This window comes from Balaenoptera borealis (assembly GCF_965194805.1).
Source record: "Balaenoptera borealis genome assembly, chromosome: 6".
NCBI lineage: Eukaryota > Metazoa > Chordata > Mammalia > Artiodactyla > Balaenopteridae > Balaenoptera > Balaenoptera borealis.
Window position 1 is genome coordinate 73395038 of NC_138863.1, and position 12052 is coordinate 73407089.

The following is a 12052-nucleotide window of genomic DNA, read 5'->3' on the forward strand; positions in this document are numbered from 1 at the left end:
TGATCCATGATATACTTAATTGCCTTACATCTCACAGGTGAATTTTTCACATCATTGAGGCAATGATGCTTGAATTACCCAAATTTTTATACTTCACGCTACTTGGCCTTAGAGTATCCTCTACCTATGTTTCACTTTATCAAAATAGTTAGTATCAAACTAAACTAGGACACTTTATATGCTTGGATGGAGAATGCCTGCCCAAACATTTTGTATCATTTTAATCTTATCTGGCCTATTAAATTTTTGGGGTTTCAGTTTCAACCTTTTTTTGTATTTAATTGAAATCAATTTTTCTAAGTTAAAAATGCAGCTATGACTTTAAAAATTCTATTTACTTAATTTGATTCATAAGAATGTGATACTTAAATATTCACAGTTGATGACTAACACATTTTAAATGAAAAGAATGGTCACACTTTGTATCTTGACAATATAATTTTCTAAAATTCTCAGTATACTAACTTAAATGGAAGTATTCCTTTTATGCCCTTTTAGAAGTAATTTTATGCAAGGAATATAGTGGCAATATTTGTAAAATTTCCAGAAATTGAGGTTCAAATATACTACAAATATTGCAATATATTACTTCTCATATTTGCTTAAAAATCTTTAAAAATAAGACCTGCAGTCAACATGTTGCCATAACTCTATTTTGACTTCCAATAACATAATACTATTTCTTTGTCATTTTCTGTTTTTGATGAAAAACAGATAATCTGGTATTTCATATGAAAAGTGAAATGAGAAGCACCAAGTATAAACCAGTAGACTATCAACAATTGCATGCATTAACCGAAGCAAAAAAATTAGCTTCTGCCTCTACGGAGCTAAAGGTTAGAAGTTGTGTGTGTGTGTGTGTGTGTGTGTGTGTGTGTGTGTGTGTGTGTGTGTGTGTGTTTTCTAGTTTTGGAAAATTGAATTGCTAGGAAGTAAAATGGTAGTTACAATGAAATGTGAAAATAAATAACATTCTAAATAGTTTTTAGAATCTCCCAACTATTGGTAATAGTGAATAGCAACATTTTTTTTTCCTATTTCTTTATTTTATTTATTTATTTATTTTTTTGGCTGTGTTGGGTCTTCGTTGCTGCATGTGCACTTTATTTGTGGCCAGCGGGGGCTACTCTTCGTTGCGGTGTGTGGGCTTCTCATTGCGGTGGCTTCTCTTGTTGTGGAGCACAGGCTCTAGGCGCACGGGCTTCAGTAGTTGCAGCACAGAGGCTCAGTAGTTGTGGCTTGCGGGCTCAGTAGTTGTGACTTGTGGGCTCTAGAGTGTAGGCTCAGTAGTTGTGGTGCACTGGCTTAGTTGCTCCACAGCATGTGGGATCTTCTTGGACCAGGGCACAAACCCGTGTCCCCCGCACTGGCAGGCGGATTCTTAACCACTGCGCCACCAGGGAAGCCCTGTGAATAGCAACATTTATTGAATGCTCTCAGACACTGTGCTATGTAGTCTACATGCATTACTCATTTAATGTTCTTAACAACCCCATGAGGCCTGAATTCACCTTTAATTTTAGAAAGATAGCTATCTCATTAATTTTCAACAATTTCTAACATAATCTAAAAAAAATAAAAATTGCTAGTAAGTGCTAGCCATGGATTATCATCTAATTTAAAGCTCCTTCTGCAACACCATACAAAGTATGCCCCCAGGTGCCTCTCTTTTCTCGAATTCCCTTTTTGCCCTGATCTAAGAAGAGGTGAGCCTGGACTAGATTTGAAAGAGGTTTATGTGCAAGTGATTGTGCACAGTATTTTAGGACCATGGATGGGTTTAGGATTATTCAGGCAGTATGTTTCCCTCTTATGCAAATAATAGAGTACATTATAAACAGCATTTTCATTGCTTGGTTGCATTAAAAAATCTGGTTTAGCAAAGCAACATATTAAGCAATTTACAAGCTTTCATGTGTATTTAATATTTTTGTGTTATATTAGTTTTACATAGCTTTTTATTGTTAATATTTTTTTAAAAAGGCAACTCTCATGATTTCAAGGCACATTTGATACCCTATTCTGGGGAAATTACCATATATTCATGAGCTATGTCCCCTCAAACTAAGGAGACCACTTAAAAAGTAGGGCATTATTTGTTTGTTTCAGATATAGCTTTAAAATAATTTAATGTTATTCAAAGAAATTTTTTGGCAAAATCACTTACATAACTATCATCCTAATAAAACTATTTTCATATTTCTGACTTCTGTGCTGATCCGTTGTATATACACCATCTATACACATATGTATTGATACATATAATAAATACATATTATGTACCTTGAATATATAATGGTGGACAACATATAACACCTACCCTCATGGGGTATACTATTTGCAGGAGAGAGGGAGGAGAGAAGCCAGTGTTTATCAAATAAGCCCTGAAATAAAATTATATTAAGTATAAACTCCAATAAAAAAGGCTGTCTGGTGTATAATAACAGGACTTGATCCTAATTGGGTGGGAAGGCTTTTCTAAGGAAGTGACATTGGAATTGGAATCTCAAGGACAATAAGAATTAGCCAAACAAAAACAGGAGTGATGAGTACTCCAAATAGAAAAAGATGCATACCTTATCACATTCCAATTTTTGGATATTTAGGTTGTATCCAAGTTTGTGATATTGGAAATCATGTTTCCATAAATATCTTCATGCATGGACACTTTATGTGGATAAATTCCCGTGATTGGGATGTCTGGGCCAAAAAGTATGAATGTTTTTTAGTTTTCTCCCAAAGTACTGTTGTAGTAAAGATGCCACTACAAACATTTTGTCTACACCCTTTTCAGTATTGGAATGTGTACAGTTGACTCTTGAGCAATGTGAGGGTTAGGGGGGCTGACCGTCTACTGGAAGAAAATCTGTGTATAATTTATAGTTAGCCCTCCTAGTCAGCCCTCTGAATCCAAGGTTGCTCTATATCTATGGCTCTACATCCTCAGATTTAACCAGCTGCGGATTGTGTGATACTGTAGTATTTAGTGAAAAAAATGCACGTATAAGTGGACCCATGCAGTTCAAACCTGTGTTGTTCAAGGTTGACTGTACATATATGTTCATATATATATTCCAAATATTATCTATATATCTGTTCATCCATCTGTCTGTCCGTCTGTCCATCCAGCTATTCTTCTATCCAGATGCACATTTTGGATGAATGGGGAATCGTTGAATGTTAAAATCAATATTTGGTCAAAGTGAATTTCTCTTTGATGATAGGATTTCTATCAAAGAATAAACATATTTAAAATTTTAAATTATTAATGTGGTTTTTTGAGTTTGACATTAAGTTCAGGGACAATAATTTCTTAGCACTGTCAGCTAACTATATTGCTTCTCTGGTCACTGTGTTATACATTTATGAGGTTAAGTGGATGATCACTCTCAACTGACATTTTAAATAACATCAATAACCTTTTTGTTCACAGAATATCATTCATGAAGAAGCTTCTTAGTTATATATTTTCTAGAAATAACTTGGTACCTGGGCTTCATAGCTTGGCAAATCTCAAAAAATCTCTTGCCATCAACTACTGAAAATGGTTCACAGTCTGTAGCAATCATTTTGACAAGCTTTTTGCTTCCATTTTTAGTCTCCATAGATTCATAATAATAAATAATTGTCCTTTTAAAGCATTTTTGTAATATCCATTGTTTTGAATTTGGTCAGTGAGAACAAAATGTGTCCTGGATACCTCATCATTTTCAGTCTTCTTTCCTTTGTACAATCTTCATTTTTTATTATATCTAGTTTAAGGAAGATTTATTGGGAATGTCATTTTCATGATTTTTGGACTCTTCCCTTCTCATTTAATTTAGAGATATCAACTTGACATTTGGCTTTTAATTTATTCTTGTAAGATGTGAACAATTCCCAAATAGGGCTTTTTCTTGAAAGACACATGGCTTAAATGGAATTAGATAACTGAAAATTAAATACAATTCTTAAAATTTATTTTGTTTAATGTTATGAATGCTAATATATCAAACAGCCTACACCAACTGGAATTATGATAATATTGTCTCTGTTATCCTTTCTTATATTATTGTTCAACATTTTATGAAATATGTGTTGACTGAAGAATAATATTTTATTCTTAATGTTACATAGTTAACACATTCTCTCTTAGTATTTGTATTAATTATCAGTCAATTCCCAATTTTTTTTACCAATTAAATATGCTCTTTTTTGCACATGAAATTAACAGCTTTAACAATCTTTATTAATTACCACGGCACTTTACTGTGGCAATAATAAATGTAAACATACTCAAGCTGAATGATAGAATGTTAACATTTAAAGCACATAAGAAGGACTTCCCTCGTTGCGCAGTGGTTAAGAACCTGCCTGCCAATGCAGGGGAGACGGGTTCGATCCCTGGTCTGGGAAGATCCCACATGCCACAGAGCAAATAAGCTCGTGCGCCACAGCTACTGAGCCCGCGTGCCACAACTGCTGAAGCCCACGTGCCTAGAGCCCGTGCTACACAACTAGAGAAGCCACCGCAATGAGACGCCTGCACTGCAACGAAGAGTAGCCTCCGCTTGCTGCAACTAGAAAAAGCCCACGTGCAGCAACGAAGACACAACGAGGCCCAAAATTAATTAATTAATTAATTTTTTAAAAAGCACGTAAGAAGATTTTTGCTTCAAGTTACATCTAGAATGCTTAGCTATATTTGAAAAGAAATTAACAGTAAGTATTTTTAATTAACAATAAATTAGGAAGTCTTGCCTGATTCGTTTTGCTGGTATTGTTATACTGATTAAATGTGATAATGACCTATATAATTGCTGTGTTATTGATCATGCACAAATTCTGGGATGCCAGATAAGACACTGATGTGCACATTGAATAATCTAGTCTTTCAAAGGCTGAGACTGAACCTGAAGCCAAATAGTAGATGTGGGCTGAAAATTGAGACCAATTTTTGGTACATTATATGTTAACTGTTCATTCCCAGTTTAAGTACAAAAGGGATCTTTACAATTTTTTTTTAATTTTTATTTATTATTTATTTATTATGTTTATTTTTGGCTGTGTTGGGTCTTCGTTTCTGTGTGAGGGCTTTCTCCAGTTGCGGCGAGTGGGGGCCACTCTTCATCGCGGTGCGCAGGCCTCTCACTATCGCGGCCTCTCTTGTTGCGGAGCAGAGGCTCCAGACGCTCAGGCTCAGTAGTTGTGGCTCACGGGCCCAGTTGCTCTGCGGCATGTGGGATCTTCCCAGACCAGGGCTCGAACCCGTGTCCCCTGCATTGGCAGGCAGATTCTCAACCACTGCGCCACCAGGGAAGCCCTACAATTATTTTTATTTGAATTTCTTTGCTTAGCAAGAATGAATATTTCTTCTTGTCCAACTCAAGTAATCCATCTACTAATTCTTTTTTTAAAACACTATATTATGGAAAATTGCAAGAATATGCACAATTAGAGTGAATGGTATCATTAATCTACACATAACATTATCAAGCTTCAACTATGAACAACTCTTGGCCGTTATTTCCTCTGTACTCCCACCTATGGCTTCCCTCTGCACCAGATTATTTTGAAATCTCAGACATCATAATATTCACCATAAATATTTCAGCATGCATCTCTAAAAGATTAGGGCTATAAAACCCCAAACCCTACAATACCATTACTATTAAAATGTTCATGATTTCTTAATAATTTCAAATAATCAGTGTTAAATTTCCCTGATTGTCTCCAAATTTTTTTCTTAAAGTTTATTCAAATTAGTATCTAAATAATATCCATATATTACAATTGATTTTTATTTTTTTAGGTTTCCTCCTCCATCCTCTTGTGTCCTTTTTTTTATATAAATTTATTTTATTTTATTTTATTTATTTTTGGCTGCGTTGGGTCTTCGTTGCTGTGCGCGGACTTTCTTTAGTTGTGGCGAGCGGGGGCTACTCTTTGTTGCGGTGCATGGGCTTCTCATTGCAGTGGCTTCTCTTGTTGCAGAGCACAGGCTTTAGGCGCGCGGGCTTCAGTAGTTGTGGTTCGCGGGCTCTAGAGCGCAGGCTCATTAGTTGTGGTGCAGGGACTTAGTTGCTCCGCATCATGTGGGATCTTCCCGGACCAGGGCTCGAACCCATGTCCCCTGTATTGGCAGGCGGATTCTTAACCACTGTGCCACCAGGGAAGCCCCATTCTCTTGTATTCTTATAATTTATTTTTTGAAGAAATTGTAGTATTTATCCTTTATAGTTTCTTACAGTCTGGATTTTGCTGATTACATCCTGGTGGTGTCATTAAACATATTTTCCTATCTCTTGTATTTCTGGTAATTGGTAGTTATATCTGGAGACTTGATCAGATTCAAGTTCAATTTATTTTGGTAAGAACACTTATTGACAGAATCTCTGCGCTTGTCTTTTTCTATTATAAATAGTGCTGCAGTGAATAGCTTTGTTCACCTATCTTTTTATACTTTGGCCAATACAGTTTTCAGATAGATTCTATAGGTAAGATTGCTAGGTCAAAGGATAAATCCATATGATACTCCAAATTCCCTTCTACGGGGGGTTGCATCATTTTGTATTCCCACTAGCAACATAAGAGAGAGAACATGTTTTCCCATAGCCTCACATAGTGTTTTGTTAAATATTTGAGTTTTTGCCAACCTGATAGATGAGGAATTGCATCTTAGTATAGTTTTTTAAAAACTTTTATTTCTTCAGTTCTGTATTGAGTTATAACTCACATATAGTGAAGTACACAAATCTAAAGTGTACATCTCAATGAATTTTGACATAGGTACATGTAACCAACACTTAAATTGTCCACTAATTACTGTTGTTTATATCTAAAGATGGATCATCTGGCCCAAAGGGCTTTCATGGTATTTCAGGGTACCTATTTAGGGTTTTATGATCTTGGCTCATCACAATAAACTACTTTCTAATGTATTACTTTTGTAATTTTTAATTCATCAGCATTCTGCATAAATCATCATCCACCTAAAATATTGATTTCAAATGGCTTATTGCTCAGCAAAATGAATTGGAATCACCTAGAAAGTACTCTATTGAAAAAGATACAATTTTAAATCTTCTTGTTTGTTTAAAAACTTTATTTTTAAAAAAAATTTTGGCCAAAGATAGAAGTAGAGTCAATGAGTGAATTTACAAAAAAATCAGAATGTTCTGCAAAATATTGTAAGTGTCTAGTGAAAAACTGTAGCTTTATTTTCACATTATAGTCTGCTTAATTGGTGTTTCCCTGGGCCCAAAGGCAGCAGCATTGATTTTTTTTTAAATTATAAAAATGTGTCTACATCTTTCACAAATGTGTTTTAATTTTTTTGTACAATATGGACCAAATATGTCAAAGAAATCTAATTTTAAAAGTTGTGCCTGCTGCAACAAACTTCAGAGACTATAGATGGTAAATAGTTGGAATGAGTTTTAGGCATTCTTAAGCAAACACAGAGTGTCTGATTTTAGAAACACTACATATGTACTTTTATTTTTTCTGTGAAATAGAGAGATGGCTGTATGTTTTCCTGCAGTGTCCTGTTCTGACTTATTTATTTATTTATTTTATAAATTTATTTTATTTATTTACTTTTGGGTTCATTGGGTGTTCCTTGCTGTGTGCGGGCTTTCTCTAGTTGTGGCGAGCCTGGGCTACTCTTCGTTGCAGTGCACGTGCTTCTCACTGTGGTGGCTTCTCTTGTTGCAGAGCACGGACTCTAGGCACGCGGGCTTCAGTAGTTGTGTCATGCGGGCTCAGTAGTTGTGGCTTGCAGGCTCTAGAGCGCAAGCCACAGGAGTTGTGGCCCAGGGGCTTAGTTGCTCCACGTCATGTGGGATCTTCCCAGACCAGGGATTGAACCCGTGTCCCCTGCAATGGCAGGTGGATTCTTAACCACTGCACCACCAGGGATGTCCCTCCTGTTCTGATTTAAATGTACTTTTCTCCTAAATTTCATAATTGCAGCACTCTTAAGAAAAGATTTGACTTTGACTTTGTGTTTTTTTAAGTAATGATTGGGTTATTTTGTTTTCTTATACCCCTAATTTTGAATCAGTAACCAGAACAGTGGAAAGATAAACTCAAGGTTACGGTAATCAGTGAATGACAGTTAGAAATAGCATGCATTATAGAGTCCTTTTAGAACTTCTCTTCTGAAGTTTTTATATCTTCAGTATTGATCTGTTAAGCCTTTCAGGGTACTAAGTATTCTAGTAACAGGGAAAATATAAAATATGCATATTTCATCAAGTTTCTGATTTCAGATTAACACTTTTATAGATGTTTAAAAGTATTAATATGAAATACACAAGTTCAGCATGTACATGTCAGTCAGAGTCTAACCACTTAAGGATTTAGAATAGAGGGGTCTTTAATGCAGGAAACGGTTACACAGGTGATAGAGCTGAGAAGCCAGAGGACTGTGAACCGACACAGGGATTAGAACAGAAGTGAGTCATTGCTTTGCCTGGGTTGGAGGGACATTTAGAAAAAGCAAGGTTGTAGTACATCCCATAGGCTGAGGTTACCCAGAGATAGTTAGAACCATAGTAGAAATGTCAAGAAATGTTGGAGCAATGGAGAAGATGCAGATGCTTGTGGAGACCCCTCTGGGAGAAAGAAGGCAGGAGAAGTGAGTAATGCTTTGGCTTCTCCCTTCCTCCCTCCCTCCCTCCAATCTCCCACTACCAATGTCTCCCTTTGGCTGAACCCAGCTGGAAGGCAGTTGCTAGGGGTGTCTGAGAAACGCAGGCTGCTCTCTGATGTGGAGCAGACGAGGAAGATGGCCAAGAATGGATCTTAAGGCAAACAGACCCAGGCCTGACATATTTTATCAACACAAACCCAAAAGCATTTTTTAAAAGTCATAAAATTCGGGAAGAATTTAAATTTAGTTGAAAATTTGGGTTTCAGTGCTACCTGATTTTTCACTGTTTCCTTGTTTGGTACCTTCAAATAAAGATTTGCCTGAAATTTAAAATTTAAGTTTTAATTTAAAATTTTATTTACAAAGTCATGGAGTTGAAAGATTAAAATTGTATATACAGTTCAAGGTCACATTTCTAGTAGATACTGAAGCTGAGACTAAAGCCAGGCCTCCTAATAACTTATCCAATGACCTTTTCCCATCCAGTGCTGAAGGATCACATAAAACCAATCTGAACGCTGAGGTTCTATGTGATTCTGATGTTTATGAGTTTGATGGTCTTGACCAAGTCTTTTAACCTCTCTGAACTTCACTGTCCTCAACTGTAACATGGGAATAATGATGCCTGTGATGCCTGGCGGGGAAGATGTGTAAAAAGGCAAGAAAATATATGGAATAGTCTGCAGATTTTCTGGGGCTAGATGAATTAAGGTGTTATTTATTGTCTGTATGGAAAATAGAATTACTTCACCTTTCTTTAGAAAGGTGCTAATGTTAGAAAATGCACGAATAGGATTGAAAAAGAATAAGTATTTAACTTAGAAATTACAGATTAAACATTTTTATTGTGAAAAACACTTAAAAGACATGGAAATTGCTCCTCTTTTGTTCCTTTAAATCTAGATCAGAAAAGCAGTGCAGACTTCAAAGATATCTAAAGAGCAGACACTAATAAAGCAACATAAGCAAGTGTGGTGGCAAGAACACCAAAGGCTAAATGAAGTCAGGTAAGAACTGAGGGAAATCTCAATTAAGAACACGCAGGAATTACTGAGTTGCACTTACCTAGGTAGATGTTTTGTAAATTTCCATATTAATTAAACTATTATAATCAAAATTTAAAGTTACAGTTGAATGTGAGTTAAATTAAAATCCTTTCATTTCCTCAGTTTAATTTGGAATCCAATGAATATATTAATATGGCTTTTCCTTTCCTTAGGAAAAAAAGAAAGATAATCTTTTATGTCTGCTAATCACTTACTCTTCTGCACTCCTATTCATACATGTATTTATTTATATTATACTTAGTACTTCGGACTATAATGTTTTGTTTACATATTTGTCTTCTTATGAAGTGATAAACTTCTCAAGGACAAGCATCCCATCATATTCATCTTTACGTAGGATACATAGAAAGAGACAGATTAAATAAATGAATGAACTAAGGGATTCAAGTTGAGTGATTTCTAAATGTAACGGCATCATGACTAACTTGTTCAATTTGGATTTTCGACTTTTACTATTATTTCCAACAGTCACTTCAAGATGAATTAAAACAAGATAATGATTTTATACTTGATCTTAAATGTAATCTTTGAGAAATAAATTGTTTTTCAAAGGTCAACCAGAAAGTGAAGGCAGATGTGTTTCCCCTCCTTTTAAGGCATATATATTAATTTAATGATGATGGTACTTATAAAGTATGCTTTTTAAAATATATGCTTGTAAGCATATATTTTATATAAAAATAGATAATTTTGTGGTCTCATTCTAAGCTACATTTCCAAATACCATTAACTTCACTTTTTTTTTAAAATTTTATTTATTTATGGCTGTGTTGGGTCTTCGTTTCTGGCGAGGGCTTTCTCTAGTTGTGGCAAGCGGGGGCCACTCTTCATCGCAGTGCACGGGCCTCTCACTATCGTGGCCTCTCTTGTTGCGGAGCACAGGCTCCAGACGCGCGGCTCAGTAGTTGTGGCTCACGGGCCCAGTTGCTCTGCGGCATGTGGGATCTTCCCAGACCAGGGTTCGAACCCGTGTCCCCTGCATTGGCAGGCAGATTCTTAACCACTGCACCACCAGGGAAGCCCTAACTTCACTTTTGACATGGGTGCTTTTCATATTGATAGGAGTTTCCTATTCTGGCAAGTAATTCCTAAATGTGACATAAAAGACTCATGATTGGAAATAGTTTTACATCATTACATAACTTAAAACAGAGAAAAACAAAATTATATAGACTTTGTCATTCATACTTCCACTATAGAAACAAATCAGGCCCATTTTATACCTCAAAATGTCACCTTTTACAGAGAGAACTTTTGAGCCCATTGGAAATTTTTTTTTTAGATTTGCATAATTGAAATATGATAAAAACAAAAGCCATTAGGAAGTTTTAATTATTGTGCTCACTGATGCAGGCTCAAATGTAAGGATGCTGGAGAAAGTTTTTTATCTTGGCTGTTCCACACCCTTCTTACTGTGTATATACCTTGTTCTTGAGCAAGATAAAGGAGGCACATAGATTTCATTATGGAAAGTAATTCTTTTGGCTGACCTGGAATGACACAAAGGCGATGGAAATGAGGAATATTCAAGTAGTAACGTTATGTCTTGAAACTTGTAAGGGCTGAAAATTGGACAAAAAAGAAGAATTCCAAGATAACTTTCTGTGTTATTCTAGAATGTAGGCTAATTACAATGTGTATTCAGTGAAATTAAAAACTATTAGTGATAGGAGGAAAGTTCAAAAAATGGCTAGAAAGTTCGAGAATTTAGGGACCACCAGAAAATCAGGAGTTTAAATTCTATCAGTGTCTCTCAATCTTTAAAATCTACATTCCCTTTTAATAAAAGATGGAAAGTAAAATATTCTTATGCATCACCATAAGAGACTCCCATCTGCGAATCTCAGGTCCCCAGCAGGTAAGGGCCTCCAATGACATCTGACTTTGGCTGGGTAACTTAGTGTATGCCATCGTATGTTAAGTACTTTACATGCTTTGTTTCATTTAATCCTTACAGTGACCCTACGGAGTAGGTATCATTGTTATCCTCATTTTACAGATGAGAACCTTGAGGTTCAGAGGATTAAAATTATTTGCATTAGGTAAACCAGCTAGTTTTTGTGGAGGTGGTATTGAATCACTTGCCTTTAACTCCTGTGCTCGCTGACCTTGGAGCTGAGCAGCTTTTTCTTTTTTCCATAGGGTTCCATTCACATCACCAGAGATCTAAATGGTCTAGGCTTACTAGAAAAAAAAAAAAAGATTTGCCAAACCTTAATTCTTTAAAATCTGTCGTAAGAAAACTAGACAATTAAAATTTCAAAATATAAAATTACATTTTATATTTAAATTTATAGAATTTAATATTTAAATTTATAAAATTATATTTACTATTTACTATGCTTTCCAA

The 12052-nt window shown here is 35.5% G+C and overlaps 2 protein-coding genes across 3 annotated transcripts in view; one reads left to right on the top strand and one right to left on the bottom strand.

Annotated features, from left to right (window-relative positions):
• The window catches only part of UPP2 (uridine phosphorylase 2), a 454968-nt gene that overhangs the window by 191627 nt on the left and 251289 nt on the right, over positions 1-12052 (bottom strand). The window lies entirely within an intron of this gene.
• Positions 1-12052, top strand: part of CCDC148 (coiled-coil domain containing 148) — a 262434-nt gene that overhangs the window by 81123 nt on the left and 169259 nt on the right. For both annotated transcript variants that reach the window (XM_082395298.1, XM_082395299.1), the window contains exons 3-4: positions 715-836; positions 9539-9642. In XM_082395298.1, coding sequence (XP_082251424.1) covers positions 715-836; positions 9539-9642 — 226 coding nt within the window. The remainder of the gene's footprint in view (positions 1-714; positions 837-9538; positions 9643-12052) is intronic.